This window comes from Zasmidium cellare (assembly GCF_010093935.1).
Source record: "Zasmidium cellare ATCC 36951 unplaced genomic scaffold M409scaffold_29, whole genome shotgun sequence".
In the NCBI taxonomy this organism is placed as follows: domain Eukaryota; kingdom Fungi; phylum Ascomycota; class Dothideomycetes; order Mycosphaerellales; family Mycosphaerellaceae; genus Zasmidium; species Zasmidium cellare.
Window position 1 is genome coordinate 288,963 of NW_022986973.1, and position 18,062 is coordinate 307,024.

General features: G+C 53.5%; 6 protein-coding genes across 6 annotated transcripts; 4 read left to right on the forward strand and 2 right to left on the reverse strand.

The window, feature by feature from the left end:
• Positions 1-858: 858 nt before the first annotated feature.
• Positions 859-1,887, forward strand: M409DRAFT_25931 (uncharacterized protein; the record flags this gene model as incomplete). The annotated part of the gene is made up of 1 exon (XM_033807885.1): positions 859-1,887. The coding sequence occupies one exon, from the start codon at positions 859-861 to the stop codon at positions 1,885-1,887; it is 1,029 nt and encodes a 342-aa protein (XP_033664636.1).
• Positions 1,888-2,399: 512 nt separating this feature from the next.
• M409DRAFT_57238 (uncharacterized protein) lies at positions 2,400-3,662 on the forward strand (the record flags this gene model as incomplete). Its single annotated transcript, XM_033813567.1, has 2 exons — positions 2,400-3,282; positions 3,487-3,662. The coding sequence occupies 2 exons, from the start codon at positions 2,400-2,402 to the stop codon at positions 3,660-3,662; spliced, it is 1,059 nt and encodes a 352-aa protein (XP_033664637.1).
• Positions 3,663-3,958: 296 nt separating this feature from the next.
• On the forward strand, positions 3,959-6,362 carry M409DRAFT_57239 (uncharacterized protein; the record flags this gene model as incomplete). The annotated part of the gene is made up of 6 exons (XM_033813568.1): positions 3,959-4,027; positions 4,140-4,249; positions 4,325-4,985; positions 5,042-5,352; positions 5,399-5,740; positions 5,795-6,362. 6 exons carry the CDS (start codon positions 3,959-3,961, stop codon positions 6,360-6,362), a joined length of 2,061 nt encoding a protein of 686 aa, XP_033664638.1.
• A 4,805-nt stretch (positions 6,363-11,167) lies between these two features.
• M409DRAFT_68329 (uncharacterized protein) lies at positions 11,168-13,575 on the forward strand (the record flags this gene model as incomplete). Its single annotated transcript, XM_033817786.1, has 4 exons — positions 11,168-11,310; positions 11,380-11,596; positions 11,644-11,865; positions 11,923-13,575. 4 exons carry the CDS (start codon positions 11,168-11,170, stop codon positions 13,573-13,575), a joined length of 2,235 nt encoding a protein of 744 aa, XP_033664639.1.
• Positions 13,576-14,684: 1,109 nt separating this feature from the next.
• On the reverse strand, positions 14,685-16,408 carry M409DRAFT_57241 (uncharacterized protein; the record flags this gene model as incomplete). The annotated part of the gene is made up of 3 exons (XM_033813569.1): positions 14,685-15,818; positions 16,217-16,318; positions 16,391-16,408. The coding sequence occupies 3 exons, from the start codon at positions 16,406-16,408 to the stop codon at positions 14,685-14,687; spliced, it is 1,254 nt and encodes a 417-aa protein (XP_033664640.1).
• A 515-nt stretch (positions 16,409-16,923) lies between these two features.
• M409DRAFT_25936 (uncharacterized protein) lies at positions 16,924-17,701 on the reverse strand (the record flags this gene model as incomplete). The annotated part of the gene is made up of 2 exons (XM_033807886.1): positions 16,924-17,463; positions 17,570-17,701. 2 exons carry the CDS (start codon positions 17,699-17,701, stop codon positions 16,924-16,926), a joined length of 672 nt encoding a protein of 223 aa, XP_033664641.1.
• Between the last annotated feature and the right edge of the window lie 361 nt (positions 17,702-18,062).

Here is an 18,062-nt window from a genome sequence, read left to right on the forward strand (position 1 = left end):
GAAGGCGGACGCGACATCGTGCGAGGTTTTGCGGTCGTGGATGCCCTCGACGATGCCTTGCGTGCTCGCCTCGTCGCCTTTGTCCACTTCGTTCCCGCCTTGTGTGCAAGCCTTGGCAGGCCTTATGATGCGCGGAAACTGATGGAGTGGCGCCTCCTGATGACCTTGCTCAAGGACGAGTTAGAAGCCCGGCACACGCAGATTTGTGATACTAACCTTCTAGCCGACCAGCTGCGTGCTCGCATCGCCGCCAGTCTGCCGGAGTTTCGTCACGATTTCCAGAGTGCCTTTGTGGCGAGCCATGAGGAGATGGGTGGCTTGAACTTGGACAAGCTTGATTTCGATCTCGTGCTCAACTATGTGTGCTACTTTTACTGGAGAAAACAGCAAGATCGCCAAGGATAGGAAGACTGTGGTTTGTTAGCATTTTGATCATTGGGATAGATAGTACTGCGTTGGAAACCTTTTGGATTCTCCCCTAAATTCGTCTCCACCTTCATTCGTCTTGCCAAACTAGCTCATCCCTACGATCTTGGACTACGCATTCGCCGAGGACAATGTCGTCGATGCTGTACTCGAGAATACCATTCAGAGGAAGACAGGCGCCAATCCTCAATAGCTTTCATGCGTGGTGTTATCCCGACCATGGCATGGCAATTCCATTCATCCCTAGGCTGTTGTACCTTGAATAGACGTCGAGTCTAAGTCTCAATTTCGTGGTTAATGCATTCTCCCAATCGGCTGATATATAAAACGTCTTTGACCATCTATTTCTGAAATCCAGATTCCTCCACTTACACCATCCACTCCCATCGCAAACAACCAAAACAGGCACCACCGTTCAACAAGCTCAACACAATGTTTCGCACAATCAGAACGATTGTGCTGACCCGCACCGAGTTCCTCGACACGGTCGAGCCTGCAGAAACAACCACAGAAGATCAAGACTGCCCCATCTGCTACAATCCATTCACGGACCCGGTCAAGTTCCCTTGCTCGCACATTTTCGACAGGGAGTGCGCAACCGAGTGGCTTCAGGGGTTTGGCGTCAACACCTGTCCGAAGTGCCGTGCACCGCTCTTTGGGCTACCCTTGGAAGAGGTCGAACCACCAGAAGACCAGGAAGACGGAGAACAACTGCAAGACGGATGGCTCGAGCCAGGGTCTGAGGAACAGCTAGCAGGCTTACGCGATGGCCTACAGCGGTCTGGTCTCCAGGAGTCTCGCTCTGATCAAGCAACGGTGCTGACCACGTTCGGTTTTGATCAGTTCTCAGAGTCGATGATCTACGATGCCAGCGTTGATGTTGCCGTGTGGCTAACCCGCGACAGCGGCCAGCTCGAATCGGGTGAGATGTTTATCCTTAGATCAGATGGCGGCGAACCTGACATCGTGCGTGGTCTTGCAACGCTTCACGTCAACGACATCTTGCTTACTCGAATGGTAGCCCTCGGTCATCTCATTCCTGCCCTCGCAGCCGGGAGCAACGTGCCGTTCAGCCGAAAGAACTTCGTCAATTGGTCCGCCATGATCATGTTTCTCCGCAGCAAATTGGATTCAATGGACGGACAGCTCGTAGACATTGGCGATCTGGCTGCCCAACTGTACGCGAAACTTCACAGTTCGGTGTCCCCTCCAGGTTGGTATGCGCTTCAGACACCCTTCTTGACGCCACATGAGGAAATGGACGGCCCGAAAGTGGACGGACTGAACGTAGACAAGGTTGAGCTCGACACCATCATCGCCTATGTGTGCTACTTCGTTTGGAGAGAGCAGCAAACCCGCGACGAGGAGAAGCAACTCGCTGAGGCGCAAGAGCAAGGAGGCAAAGGTGCTGGCCAGACTGGTAGACCTTCCGCTATGGACCCACGCTGCCAGCAAATGTAGACGTGATTGCTAGACGCGGTGGGACCCGGTAAAAGGGAAAAAAAAGGGGGGGGGGGGGGGGCAAGACCCAATTCCGATGTACTCATTAGCTTTATCCCTTGAAACATGTCATGCCTTTAAAAATTACCTGATTTCCTTCTCGAACTCGTATTTCTCCCTTTGTGGCCCATAGAGCTTATGACTGCGGTCTTTGATTATGCGCAAAATGAGACGGAGGGGGTTTGCGCCAAAGGCCGCCCATTTCGTGAAGATAAGCAGAGTGCCTTTCATGAAGGGTAGCTAACTCCACGGAAAGCATGACAATCGCATTTGTCAATGTGTCGATTAGTTGGGATAATGCATGTTCACTCATGTGGCTGGCACTATTAAACCACCGAGAGTCCTCGTCCTTCACTATAATCTTGTCAGACATTCCGCATTCCATTTTCTCAACAACCACAACAAGCAAGAGAGCGAAGAACGATACCGACCCAGATCCAGCACTTACCCTTGACAACATCAACTCAGCTAACATGTCTTCACAGACTGCCAACCCCTGGACAACACACCTGGTCTCCGTCAACCTCTTCGGACTCTCCCACCAACAGCGAACCTGCCCAATCTGCCACCTTAACTTCGTCGACCCGGTCGTCTTGCCCTGCCATTCCAACCACCAGTACTGTCGATCTTGCATAGTCACCTGGCTGAACGAGACTGAATCCAACGCATCCTGTCCCATCTGCCGTGCAGCTTTCGTGGCCTCGGTGGAGGCCCCAGACCTGAACCATCTCCAGCAAGTCCAGCTTGCGCTTCAGATCTCGTCGCTCCAGCTACCAAAGGATCGCGAGGCACCCACGTGGATGGACACATTCGGATTGGAGTTGCTGACCCCTGGCTTGGACTTCTTCAGCAATGGTCAGATCTTCGATACCGCCACTCTGGCAGCGAGGTACCTCGCCCAGGCAATAGCCCCCAGCAATTCTGTCTCCAACGAGAGCTCCAAGGGAGTCGGATGCTTCGATGCTGACAAGCTACTAGTCCACCTGCTCGTCATGGCAAAACTGCTCAAAGCACATGCTGCTGTCCAACGCAACGGCTTCACACCCAGCGACACCAGCGAGTGGACGCTGATAGTGACGAAAATCGGGCGATCCATCAGCTCCCACCACGGTAAGGTGAGAGATATCACCACCTTCCAGAGGAGGCTTCAACGCAAGATTGACTTCGACAAGAGCACCAGAGGCCTGGACTTCCTGGTCGAGCCTTGGACCAGGGCTTGCGTCGATCAACTACTCGACTACGTCTTCTTTGTGGCTAGGGAGGAGGCGAAGAACCGCAACATCCAGGGGCTCTCGCACAAAGTGAAGAAGAAGGTGGCCAAAGCAGCTCATCACGGAGCCGCGGCGGTGGATGGCTGTAAGTTCATGTAGTGCTCTTTCCTATGTTGGTTTTCTTTTGTCGCTGGGTTTGTCGGGGGCGAACAGTGTTGTAGTGTAGTGGCATTAGCGAAATCTTGCCTTTCAACGTCTTCCTCAATTACTTCACCATATCTCTTATGTACATGCAAATGATGCGAATTCTGCTTTCTCTGTATTCGTGGTGACAGGAAGTGTAAATAAGCTCATTTGACCGTCGGAAAAGAAAGAAGACAGAAGAGGCTGGGACCACTTCCCACGTATCTGCCAAGAGCTGTTTCCCAATCAGGCCAGGGCAGTCTAGCTTTTCCGGGCCGCGCTTCCCCCCTGACAACTCCGATGTTCTGTGCGAATTACAACGATGCGGAACCCAGTCCTTGAAATACAGTGGGATGAGGTGATCCTTGTAAGTGCGAATAATGCGTCAGTCGCACAGACTTGAAAGCCAAGACTCACATGAACGTCGACAGTGTTGCAGCCGGATGTTTCTAGCAAGACCTTGCGGCTCAAATCCAGGGCGCCATACGCAACATTTTATTCACCTCAGGCGTTGAGTGAGGACCAACGTTGAACGCTGATGCTTGCGAAGCGCACATTACTGCTCCCATTCGGACTTCATTGGGCCTGACGCGCTCGCTTGGTTCGATCTGGGGCGTTGTAAAAGTTGTGAGGCTGAAATGGCCGAGATGAAGACGCATGTCTTCAGGATCGCGAAACCTCCTCAAGAGAAGAAGATCAAGAGGATCGTGAGTGGAGCAGCATGCAACAACTGTCGAACTCGAAAGCTCGCGGTAGGCCACAAAATGATCCGGCTAAAACTTTGTTGAGGTGTTGAAGCTCACATCTATGTTGTGTAAGTGCGATGCTCGGCGACCATCTTGTCTTCGCTGCCAGAAGCGCGGTGACTCCACCTGCACTTATGATACTCAGAGCCTGGAAGAGACCCGGATGCAGGCCATGAAGCGCGAGTAAGCATCTGAAGAGCCAAGGCTATGCCGTTCTGATCTTGAGGTATTTGCTGACGTTCTGTACTTGGCCAATAGGATGAACGACATGAAGGCGAAGCTTGATGGTATCGCACAGAGCTTGACTGCGTTGAAAGACTTGCCGTCCGATGGCGCAGCTCAGATGATCCTAGATGTCTTAAAAGAGCCAGATCCTACAGCATCGCTGATTGAGGTCGGGGTCAAGATCCAGCGGCAGTCATCGAATCTCAACCGCCAGATATCGATGCTGGACACTATGCGGGCAACGTTCCCGAACACTAAGTCGAACGTTCAGTTCGAGCTTTATCTCTTCTTTCCGAAGTGGTATCCGCCATTGACAGGCGACGAGATCCAGTCTGCCGCCAACGAGCGTCGGCCTCCTGATCTTCACGAATGGCAAACCCGAAGAGGACAGAATCTTTGCTCATCGCCACAATTCACCCCCTCGGCTTCTGCTGACCTGCAGAGTGAACAACAGCTATCGGATGGATTTCGAATCGCCTCGTGGAATCTTTGGATTGGAAGCATTTGTCTCAGATTTTGGACGGATGTACCGATAAGCACCGGTTTGGCCGAGGAAGCAATCAACGTGTATCTGCGTACAGATCACATTCTCTTCGGCTTCATGGACACCGAGCTTTTTCTGAGAGACTTTTGCAAGTGCAGCAAAAGACATTGCTCGACAGCTCTCGTCAATGCAGTGCTGCTTTATGGTTGTGTGAGTGAGACTCGGTCTCCCAATGGTTGGAGCCTCTTTGCTAAACATTTTCGCAGTTGAAGATAGCGCGGTGCGTCGACGAAGCTGCTGGGATTGTCGAATCGCTCCAGGTGGAGACCGAGAAAGCCCTTCGAAACGACTCATCGATCGAAGTTGCCAGGATGGCTGCACTGAACGTGTACTATACTGCTGTCCTCTTTAATCATCCTTCCGAGCAAGTCGCGAACTTCCTAGATCAAGCGATTGATCTGGCTGACACTCTCTATGGTTGGAACGAGCCATCTGCACAGTATGAAGCCTGGGCTGCTTCACCCGAAGACGAGGCGGCATTGTCGCATGTTGTCTGGGGTGTCTTTGCCAGCGCTTTGTAAGTTCGTAAAACCTCGCAGAGTGATCAATCTAACGGCTGGCAGATACAACTCTCACCGCTGGGGAGAGAGGGAGCCTCCCCCAGTCCCAAGACTGCCTGTGCCGTATCTCGAGGTATCGACGAGGACAGTGGTGGACATCCCGGGCTCATCGCGCGCTGACGTCGATAAAATCGCCTGCGAACGTTATATCTCCGCTGCCATCAATTCGAATCTCACATACATGAGGGAAGCCATTATGCTGAATCTGTCGGCCGACACACTATCTGACGAGGAACGCGCATTGAAAGTCGCATCGATTTACCGACGCTCGTTGGCCAATTCTGCGAAGACAGGACGTCCGGCCGCTTTGCATGCTGGAGTGACTGACGTTGCGGCAATCGCGCAGTAAGCGTTCTGACACCAAGAATGGAGGAGGAGAACATGCTGACAGGGTTTCAGAATGTGGGCCCATCTCTGGATCTTAAGCATCTTCCAACCACTGACGCATTACCGTGGTGCCATCCCAGGGTTCCAGGCTGGTGGTACTGCAGGAGCAATATTCGTGGCCTCGGCGAGACAATTGCAGCATGTTGTCTTCCTCTACCAGCGATACTTCTCCCTGGCGCCGCCGACGATCGCGTTGAACGGACCCGTCTTCGTAGCAGCAACCGCCTTGACACAGATCAGGCGAGTGTCAAACGCGGCTGTTACGTTTGAGACCCTGCTATGGTTGTTCGCTGACCTCGCCGTCTCTTTCCGCAGCCTGCGAGATCTCATGCAGACACTGCTACTCATTGGCTACCAAGCCGGCTTCGTCGACGAGGAGAGACTTCGCTTCATGACCGACCGTTTATCGAGGGCGTACAGGACTGGGCGCAAGAGAAGTTCCCTTAACGAGGCCGCATTCGTTGTGGATTCTGGAGTCCCGCAGGGCTCGCCAACGGCCACTCCCAAAGACAAAAGCTATGACTTGCACTTGTCTGCAACACATGTTATCGACGAGCTCGAAGACGACGAGGGGCTTTGAGACGGTAGACATTCAACCGACGACGTAGTGGTCCGTGCGGCGGAGCAAGCATTTGGCTGACATTAAAGTTGAGTCTACCGAAGCAGAAAACCGCCGCAGGAAATGCCGCAGCCCGACACGAGTCACACGGTCTCCGCCTAAACGACCTACCCCTGATTAGTTTTACTGGGGCCTTCATATCTCTGCCGATCTCGAATTAGCTCGAAGCTAGTACCAGCCGAAGCAACGACATGCCATGTTGAAAGTTTGAAGAAGGAGACATATTTACTTCAAAAGACACCCTATTCACTACTACGACCGATTTAATTACAGCAACGAATGTCCACGACTACGACTTATATGCTGGGTATATGATTGCTCGCCCAGCCTCGATCAGTCGACCATCAACTCGATGCCAACGATCAGGTTTGGCCCTGGTTCTGTTCTCGATACCATTGATTGCCTGGACCTATGGTTCGAGTGATCCCAAGCAATCTACCAAACGAAGAGGTGCCATTAGCTCCTGTTGCACTCGGGTGCTTGTCACGGTCTGGGCAAGGCCCGTGAGCCTCGTCGATGTCTGTCGAGATGGGCTCATGTACAGTCACACAAAAGCTTGCTGGGTTGCGAGCCAGTGCTTCGCTGCACATCTCGTGCCTTGAGTGGTATTAGCATCGACGACTGGGAAGAGCTGGCTGACTTACTGTGCAAAGAAGTGCCTACACTTCAGCCAGGTATGGAGATTGACAACGCACATTGTCGACAATGAGCTGGAGAAACCAGAGACAGGGATCTAGCAATGAAGTTAATTAAAAGACTCATGCCAATGACTGATCTAGCAACTACCTCTGCAGCGTTTCCTCTTGCGCTAAATATTGCGGTCAATGAAAGAGACTTTGGGCGGTTTCAAGCTAAAGATCGAGTCCGTTCGGAGCTTTATGAATGTCCCAAGCTGAAGTGATACCCACCGGGGGTAGCCGACATGTAGAATATACGTTGCCTTCACTATCTGTACGTACCGTTCATGCCATCTAGAACGTCGTCCAACACAGCCATGGCTTCACTACCAACCAAAGCACTCGAGCAACAAATGCAAATGCAACCATGTAAAACTCTCCGCCATGCAGGAGTGACGAAAAACCGAGCTCGGACAATACTCCGACGCAAAAACGAAAAAGGTACTGCATGCTATATCGGTCTCACTGGTGGAGAAAAACGAATCAACAGCCGGCTCGGAACACGGGCACAAGTGCCTTGAATGTAAGCACGACGAAAGTGGACTCGGCTCCCAAACCGACTTCCTAATCCGGCGTTAGCGGGTCTTCACATGCGCGGCAAGCGCCACGGGGAATTGCGGCTTTTTCTGTGAAGAAAAACTTAAGGATCGAGGACTGTCGCGGTAGAGGTGAGGGAATTTTTTTCCACCAGTCTCTATCAGAAGTGCTGTGCATGTACATGCTCGCACCCCTTCGGAAGGCGGTCGCTCAGGAGAGCAACCTGACGTGAGGCTGGGTCGAGACCGCGTTCCATTTGGCAGGGCAAGACTTCATATGACATAAGTCAACGCAATCTGCCAGCACCATGCATTGCGACGCCTATCTTCATGTCTTGTCCCTGCTGCTCCTCGTACTGTAATGGAGCCTAATCTTTTGCTTGTGCGGCACACTCACAGCTGCTGAATGCTGACACTGCCTTCAAGAGATCAGCCACTGGAGCGGATCGACAGCGGGGCTTAAAGATCGAGTGTGGGAATGCTGCGAGACATTCTGCGACGAAGTCCACGAGGTGGAAGATTTAAGGTGAGATCTTGCCTGTCCCGAGAGGACCAAAGACCAGGAAGGTTTCAGGATCGACTACTTTCGTGCACTAAAATGAGCACCCTGTTCGGTCGTTTTCGACAGGGACAAGATTCTGCGAGATGGACACCAATTCCTTGGAGCTAAGTCGAGAATCCGGCTCGACTTCAATCAGACCCATCGAGTTGAGATCATCATGGCTTCATGCCTACCCTTGCTAATGCATATAGGTTATCTCAAATGTCAGTCATCTGTCAAGAGCAACAGAAAAGCTAAATCTGATGGATCGAGCCCTTCAATGTTGTCTGTCACCTGCTTAGATTCATTAGTGAGAGCGGCACAGTACACAGTTGGAAGGGCGTTCGCGCGGGCAAAGGATGGTCGCTGGCGGCTTATCCTTTTGCACTTTCGATGCAATTGGGCGGGCCCGAATTCTGCTTCGATCTTGTTTTGGGCGCGGATCTGTGCTACTTGGCTGGCCACTTTTGGAGGGAATGATCCTATTGGACCGGATAGGTTGGAGTTTGCGGTGTTGGAGCTTTTGATAGTTGCGGGAATGTTCTGTGAAGTACTTCTCTTCGAGTCCTGGACATGTCCTCGCGTCTGATGGCCTGCTGCTGATCAGTCAGACGTAACGCTGCGTACAATCAGTGGAGGAGGTAGCTCTCAAGATGCTCCCAGAGTCCGCGAAGCAAAGTCTGCCCGCAGCATCTAACTTGCGCTGGACCGCAGGTGAGCCCGAGTGGGCCTTTCGATCTTACTACAGCCTCTCTGTGCACCGGACAGATAATTGACTCCAGCTTGCCAGTGTTTCGACACGTCCGATTTGTTCAAACCCTTGCTAGCGAACAAAAGTGGATTTCAGATTATCCTTCCGATGCACGGAGAGGCTGTAACATTGACTCGAATCTGGTCGGCAGATAGAAGAGTCGTGCAAATAATCCCGTTCTCTTCCCCGCAGGCGCGATTGGAGTAACTTCTAACATTCCTTTGACGACATGTAACCGAGGTATCGCATCGAGATGTTAGTAAAGGTCGTTGCGAGCGGCACCACTGTCTCTGCAGTGAGGTTGATATCAGCTCTGGAGGAATTGCCGAAGCCAACTCTTGCCATTCGATCCACGTTGGCAATATCGCCTTCCTCGCATTGACATGGTCCCGCATCTGAGCAGTAGTATGCGGGCTCAAGTTCAGCTGCTGTTGAGGTTGTTGGATGTGCCGCATTGGGCTATTGAAAAGCAAAGAAACCAACTGCGGCGTTGCCAAGTGTTGTTGGTTCTAACCATGCTGAGCCAACAAGACGTCGACAAAGCTCACAAGTGGCTGTCTACGGCGAGGCGAGAGATCGAAAGCGGAAAGAGGTAGACTAGTGTTGGAGGTGTGGTCAACGTCGCCGGCCGTTCCATAAGCGCCCGGCTCAGACCTCCCCTTGTCCAAGGTTCACCGGTGTGATCAGTGGTTCGACATGGGTATGCATTGCACGAGTAATCCTGCGGAGGAAGTAAGATTTGCTCAGCGAATGCTGCGAGACGTCAAAGACATTTCGGCCCTCATTGCTGGCTTTGGGAGAACCAACACACCTGTTGAGAGTCGCGGCCGCGTATGCAATGCGCATTGCGGGAACGTTTCCAAGCGCTTGTTTGAGGTCGGAGGAATCCTTTGGGGCCCAGTTCGATGGGTCCTCTCCACGTGCTAACCGCCTGGCATGATGTGCCTTAGCGAATCTTTGTGAAACACATTGTTCCAAATGGATCCACTTCGACAAAGCTCCAACTACTCAGCATTAGTTTTCAGACTAGAGCAGATCAAAGGCACCGCATGCTGTTGCATATCAGGAGTCGAGTACGACCGGTAACACTTCGCAAATGTGACGGTGGCCTCCTGAGAAAGTATACATCCTGCCGTGGCATTCCTGCCACTTCCACAGGCGGACAGCTCCTGCCAATGCCTACGGACCACAGGGCTGTGTCGTAAGAGGCATAGGTGATCGACAAGGTTCTTCTGGCTGACGAACTCGATCTGCTGTCTTCCCACGTTGTGCCACGCTGAACACGTCTGCTGGCCAACTGTGAAATTGAGCAATGTACCAATGTCATTGGTCAGCGGTGCCAGACCTAGTGTAAGCAGCTCGGCCGTGGTCCACTGCGGTATCTCTTCGTCCTCGGCCTGGCACCCGAAGCGTGGCTCCTCCCAGCAGAGTGGTCTTCGCGACGGCACGCAGTGAGGAAAGGATTGCAGACGAGGTGATAATGCAAGTGAAGTGCTCGAGGAGACGGCGCTACGCCCGACGAGGCTAGGTTTGCGGCACAACTCAGCCTCGGGCGCTTAACATCTTGAACTTCGCTCCTCTGTCCACAGACTCAGCAACGTTGGATGCAGAGGCACAGGCGACTGTGAGTGGTGGCACAAGCCGCAGCGACCCAGTCTCGTTGGCGACGCACGCAGTGTACAGTGCCGAAGCCTGCTTGGCTCCCAAGTCCTCCACTGCGAGAGCAATCCACACCTGGGCCGTGCCGGCTATCGAGCGCTGGATTCCGCCGCTGCATTAACACTTGCGACGTCCTGCAGGCCGGGGGGCCATAGCTTCGAAGAGGGATCTACAGCAGGTGATTTGGCTCCTGCACAGAGAGTTTCGGCGTTGGTTTGCAACGACTGCTGTTACTGATGATATTTGATTGCGCTGCGCCGCATTGAGCACCGGAGGCACGCATATACAGCTCTCCTCGACGCCTCGCACTGGACTCTTGCCTCGACGCGGCGAGCTCCCCGGGACGCGTCCACTTTCTGCATGCAGTAGGCGGCGCGGACGAGGCAACGTTCAGCTCGAAGACTGCAGTCCCTGGACCTCGAGCTGAACCACTGCAGCAGTACGGCAGCTCACTCGTCCCAAAGCGCTCGAGGACAGCAGCAGCAAGCAGCGCCGCTGGCCAACAGTCATGCTGCGGCGCATACGGTAGCGGCACGCGAATGTACACGTTATTCTTGGCCACAGTCGAAGACGCTCGATAGCGAAGCCAGCCCGCTGGTGTAATGGCCCTCAAGAGTCCACTCATGCCTTCTCCAACCGGTGGAGGGCTCTCCTCTGCCTTCAGTCCATATTCGGATTCTCCCAATTCGCCGGCTCGCTTCAAGGACTCGTCCTTCCCGGCGAATGGGAATGACAAAAGCAATCGGTGAGAGCATCGCACACGGAACACATGTATGCGAGAAGGCACAGCGGCTGATCCTCAACCGATATTTAGATCATCCGGTCCGTCTGATACGCTTGCGCCTCCAAGTCCATATCCCCAGCAAATCGAACCCTCGCCGACAGACTCCAATGGCACAGAAAGCACAGAGATAGAAGAAGAGGCGCAAGATTCGAGCGCAACAAAGTCTCCAGAGTCCGCTGCAAATGGAGAGGCATTCGAGGTGCAGTCTCCAGATATAGAGATAACAAGTCCAGAGAGCGCGAAAAGTGTATGCTGGTCGACGTGCGACGGTTGAACTCGCACTGATTGTGATAGGAAACGATACCTCCCCGACTCGACACGCAGCTGCCGCAGAGAGATCGATCTGACAGCACCGACAATGAGCCTCAATCCGTTATCCACGTCCCCTCTGGCTTTCAAACTTTTGAAGAAGGCTCTGTTACACATCAGTCTCCCACTGAGGATCGGTCTGAAAGTACCGCCCGCTTAGCCTCGCCGACAACTCCAGAAGCTGCGACGGTATATCCTAGCGACAAGGTAGGCAATGCTGCGTGTTCGCTACTTACCACAACTGCTGAACATTTCTCTATGCAGAGGCCAATCTCACCCGTCAACACCGACATCCCTCTATATATGGATCGCACAACGCCCCGCGCGCAAACACGGCAGGAACTGGATGAGAGCTACAAGCGCAACAGTAGGCGCACATCGAGTCTAGAAGGTCTGCTTCCAGGCTTCGATAAGTATTTCCAGCAGTATCTGACAGGTCGTGCAGATATTCCAGAGGCTCTTGACAAAGATGCCGATACTGAGCAGGCTGGGTCCAAGGATGACGATGGCCCTAGCACGGCTGGGCTTGTTGGTGATGGATCGATGAAAGACGCCATGCAAACGCTGAGCCAGGCGGAAGACGAGGTCGCTGCTCTGCGTACTGCGCTGAGCGAATGTTGGACGTTGTGCAACACTCTGGCGAATCTGTCGTCAAGCCATCGGCAGAGGACTTTCAAGTTTTCTGGCAAGACGGAAGTGCAAGAGCAGGCTTGGAGAAGCTGTTGGCGATTGTGCCAGCAGCTGTACGAGCATCGCGATGATGATGCGACTTCGCAGGTGATGCCCACACTCGAATTGTGCAGAGACTTCTGTCAGTCACTCTTCGATGCAAGGCAAAAGATGGATGAGGCGTCGGATTCAGTCCTGCGAGTGAGTTTTGAGCTGAACAATCATCTATACAACACCCACGACCGAAGCCTGCCCGACGCCTTCAACGAGCGGACGCTGGACTTCTACATCACGCTATGCCATCGATTGATGAAACAGCGCACATCACTGCCAGAGGAAACAGACTCGCTACTGCGAGCTTGCTGGTCACTGGCTGAGAACTTGTTCAACCTACGCCAAGCAAGCCGCGAGGGACGAAGGGCAGACGAGGAACTGCTTGGATCAGCTGTGCAAGCATGTTGGGAACTTTGCGACCTCTTCCGTGAAGGCTGGACTCAAATCCGGCCAGATCGAGGCACACCACGACCTAACCAGACCACGTTCGCCTCCTCGCAAGGGGGATCGTTCAAGTCTAGTTCGGTACGCTCTGAAGGCAGATCAACGAACAGCACCGTGAGCAATAGAAAGTACCACGATGCCAGGTCGATTCCTCCAGAAACACCAGTCACCATTTTTGACGACACATCTACCGCCGACTCATCCCCTGATGGATCAGTAAATGTACCCAATATCCTGGTTCTCGGCCCAGCCAGTACCGGCAGTAACTCAGTTCGAGGAGGCGCACCTCATCACGAACGCTGGTCAAGCAACGCCTCTGTTCTCAGCGACTACTCCGAATCCGCCGGCTCATCCCAACGCTCATCTTCGACAGCAACCGCAGGCGCCGAGGAAGCCCAACTAGCACGACTTCGATGCTTGCTTCTCAGAGCCGGCATGAACACAGGCTACGCTCGCACATCAGGCCAAACCCTGCCCGTATGGGTCAAATCGCTCCCCGATAACGCATTCGGCACCTTACCATGGCAGATGAAAGTCTTGTCTTTCTACAGGAAGCTCGTCACGAACGACAAGTCCATGCTCAGCGTCCACCAAATCCCCTCGAGACGCTTGGGCGCGGCAGAAGTCGCCAAAGCGGTGAGGTGGCTGGGCAACAGCGAACAATGGGCCTGGATGAGAGATCTCTTCAGGCTCGTGTTCGGATTTGGGATCGATGAGGCTGAAAGAAGAGGAGGCTCGTTTCAGACTTGAAGATCATGTGCGATGGAAGAGTACATGCATAATGATCTGTGGCTTGCATAAAAAATCCCCGAAGAGATTGGGACCGTGCGGCTACGTTCAGATCGTCCTTTCGATCGACCCCGTTACCTGGTTCTTGGAGACGCTCCTGCGTCAGACGTGGGTGTGAGCTCTGCGAGTGGCCCTGCGTCTGTGATGCCGCTGGCGTGTCATGAAGCGCCGGCACCACAGATTGAGGAGGACGAAGCGCCAGGTGCGGTAATCGCTTGGACGTGGTGCCGCGCGATGGTGGCAAACGCGGACCAGAGACGACATGCATAGCTGGTGTATCAGCAGGCGCCGGCAAAGGTCGCAGCGGAATGGATTAGATGCGCCATAAGCTAAGCAGCGAGATCCGTCTTCTGCGAGCACTGAACGCTAGAGACGAGAGACGGCAAGGCGGAGATCTTGGGCAATTGCCTGGATATGTTCTCGCCGAGGAGTGCTGGACTACAGCAAGAAGCGCCCTGGACAGATGGAAGCGCCGTGGCTGAAAAAGGGGCACCCCATGACACAAGACGACACGTGAGGAAGATTGACGAAAGGCCTCACTACGACCGACACGACAGCGATTTATCAAAGACGAGAGCGCAAAGACCATCTTGGAAAACCCAATTCAATTCAATTCAATTCAATTCAATTCAATTCATCTATTTGTACATATTTGCTCCCTAATCGGGCTAGAGCCAGTTTCCCCTTCTCTCACACTGCCAATTCCCTGAGAGCCAATTTCGTTAAAGAAGCCGTGTTGTAATCATTCTTGAAACACTTTCCTTGTAGTGTTCTTCTTGTTGTGGTGATGAGTAGAGGAAAGAAACAAACGCCCAATGTCAGCCATGCCGTCGTCTTGTCCAACTGCACCTGTTTTTGATTGGATTTTTGACTGTTGCTGATTGATGATGATGATGATGATGATGATGATGATGATGATGATAAAGCATACCCGCGCCGTTCTGGTATCGTGGAAATTCAGTAGTCGCTCGATAATCGATGAAGTATCCCTGCCAGCGAAGTCGAAGGGGGTGGGAAGCCTGCTGTTTGAGATGTTGTCGCAGTGCAGGCCTTGGTGGTATGTTTCCCATCTACCACTCAAACTCTCCGGTGCCTTTGTGGAAGACCCACTCCTTGCCGTTGACGCTCATAACGCCATCTTTGAGGGTGCACTTCCACTTGTTCTTGACGCGCTGGACTTTGTCGTAGGTACAGAGGATACTATCGCCGAGGTCGTCATCGTCATCGCCCATGGCGCCGCCATTCTCGTCATCAGAGTCGTCGAGGTCAGAATTGATGGCGTTCTCGTCGTCTTCGTCTTTGACGTCAGGCTTCTCTTCTTCATCGTCTGCATCACCATCGAGTTGTGGGATGGTGGGCAGCTTGGAAGATGAAGCGACTGCGGATGGACCGCGACGCTTATGCTTGCGCGACCTCGATGGTTGTTCATCCAAGGGCACCATCAAACCGCTCTGTAGGTGTTCGGACAGACTCAAGACGTTGTCGCGCATGAGACGATCAGCTTGGTCACCATGCCGAGCATTTGCAACCCGCCTCTCTGCCAGCATCGCCCGCCATTCGTCCATTCCCTCGTCTGCGCCATCGGTCTGGCCATAGGATTGGCTGGGAGGCGACTGCTGCGTGAATGCGCCTTGCTGAAGCTGAGGGCTGTCATTCTCGACTTTGATGCGGGGCTGAGCCTGCTGTTGTGCCAATTGCTGCTGCTGACGTGCCATGGCTGCATGTTGTTGCTGTTGCTGACGGGCCATGGCTTCTTGCTGCTGCTGCTGGAATGACTGCTGCTGAGGGCTACCAGCTGGCAAGTTCAGACCTTGTGGAGGCTTAGCTTGTTGGCCAGGAAGCGCAAGTCCACCACGTTGCTGCTGCATAGCATTGATCGACGCGTTGCCAGCCTGACCATACTGCTGCTGAACCAAAGCCTGTGCACGAGCGAGACCACCCTGAGTGTTGGCAGCTCCATTCTGGTAGTTGCCGTTCGGAAGGCCGTTGTACTGCTCAGTGCCTGGCTCAGTCTTGATCCGGGTGCCGTTTGCTGCCTGGCCCTGTGTCGAGTCATACGAGTACGACTGGGGAAGACCGTTGGCTGTAGCCGAGGGAAGAGATGACGGTGGGGGTTGAGATTGCTGTGGTGGCGCTGGAGGTTGCGGCTTGGGGTCCCATGGCATCTGAGCGACACCGCGCTGTGAGAGCTTGGCCTGCCATTCCTGCTGGACGTTAGCATGCTGCCCGTCACACAAAAAATTTGAGACGTAAAGAGGCAACGCAGATCCCACGTGATGTGCCCAAAGCAGTCAAGCGTGGGTGACAAGGGGGCGGAGCTTGGCGGGTGCAGGCGCTATAAAACAGACAGCCAAAAGCAGGCGAGGCCCAGCGATCTTGCGATCCTCAAGCCCCGCTTCTGCCCGCTCAGCGCCAGCACAGCACAGCGCCGCCGTCAGCTGCGCCTGTCGCCTGGAAGTCGCTGAAGACGACGACGAGATGTCGCCTCTCTGACTTCTTTATTGTGGGAGTGCTTTGCTCAGTGAAAGGGAAAGACGACTGCGACGCTCCCGCGACTCTTGACTGGCTTTGAGACTCGAAAAGGAGCGTTCTCGATACGTACCGCCTGCAACTCCTTCAGCGTCGTCGAGCCCACGCCGCTCTCCTCGAAGTCAGTCGTCGAATGCGCGACCACCTCCTCGATGATCTTGGCGTAGACGTCGCCCTGTATTGGCCGTGTTAGCCATGCCTTTGTCTCTTTCGCCAACGCCTCCTGCGCTCTTATCAGATCACCTACCACCAGATTGTTGGTCATGATGGCGCCCCGACGAGTAGACGATTTGTTTTAGAGGACGGACAAGAGGTGGATGCTGTCGTCGCTTGGGCGGATAAGGATATCGCGGCGTGCCTTGGGGTGTACGGAGGCGCACGTGAAGGCGGCGTTGTCGCTTCAAACCGCCGTCGCGCAAGGTAAGCGAAGCGCTTGAAGGCGCAGGTATTCTCGACTATCTTCTATGCTCGGTATTGCACACTTTGCGGTGTGTTATGGCGTCGGCAGGTGTTTGTCTGCGGCATGACACTCTCGCAGCAGGTTGTTGCTTGGGCGAAGGAGACTTTGGGAAGGGTTATATACTTACGCTAAAATTCTGACTAATCGCTCAGCCGCCTTTCAGCGACGTCGGCTCTTCACGAGTCTGATTCATTCACTTCTACCTTGCAACTGTGCATCACATGCTAGCCTGTGTAACGGTCTGAAGTGACTCTTCTATCTAGCGAAGTGTCTCCCGTGTGCGATCCACCTCTGCGTCTGCAGACTTGCTCATGCTCGACTCACACTTCCTCTTTCTCGTCACTCTCCTCGAAACCATCGAGCCATCCTTCATCGATACACCCGAGCGTATGCCTGAGTGTATTCAGCGTTTGCTCGACTTGGGTCCATGGCGCATTTCTGAAATTGTTGGCAATCTCCAGTGCAGCATAGATTGCGTGCAAATATTCTCTGTCCCTTGTTTTAGGATATACCGACACACATCTGCGACTGTGGACCTCGCGACACCACTCTGTCAGGTTCTCCCAGTTTGGTTGTCCAGTCAATACGATGACCCAATCGACTGGACTGTCTTCTTCATTGTCGTACTTGGCGGTGTGTCGTGTCCACTTTCCCAGCAGTCGAGCGTCGCAGTCGACCACAACAGACTTGAAGCTCGGCCGGTAATACCAGACTTTGATCGTCTCGGACCTAATTTGGCGGCATGTCTGGAGTAGACCCGGCTGCTTGAGACTCTCGTGGACGACCACTTCGCCATCAATCAGAACCAGCTCGTAGATGTCGTTGCGAAGCTCAGGCGGAAGATCGAAGAAGGTCTTCTTCTGTTCAAAGTGTTAGCTTCTGCCAGCAACGGCGTTTGGCCATGCCTATAGGCTATCGCATGTCGTCGCCAAATGGGGAGGTGTGATGCTACGTGATATGACTGACCTTTGGTGCGACAACTCCCTCTTCTTCTCCACTCGAATTTGAGACCTTGCGCTTCTTTTGGCTTGGTGCAACAGCTCCCTCGCCTCCTCCACTCAACTTCGTGACTTTGCGCTTTTTGTTCTTTGGTGCCATGGCCACCCGACTGGGTGCGGCTTGACGAGAAGTCGAGGCGGTGCTTTGGTGTTGGGGTGTTGTTGGGGTGGTGTCCAATTGGTGTTGTTGAAGTCGGCTCACCGCTGGAAGGAACTCAAGTAGTCTTCTCGGCCGCTAGGCTAACTAGCGTCGTGCAGTCACTACGCATGTGAGCCATTCACTTGACGTGTTTACACCTTGACTGGTGAATCTTAATACTTCTTGGTAGTGCTACTTTCACCGTTCTTCCATCGACAGACCGCTCCGGCTCCTTGCATCCACTTGGGCGGTCACTGCGATGTAGCGCACATAGGTTTGTAGGTACAGACTCTGGTGGTCTACAAGATAACCTCATCAGACT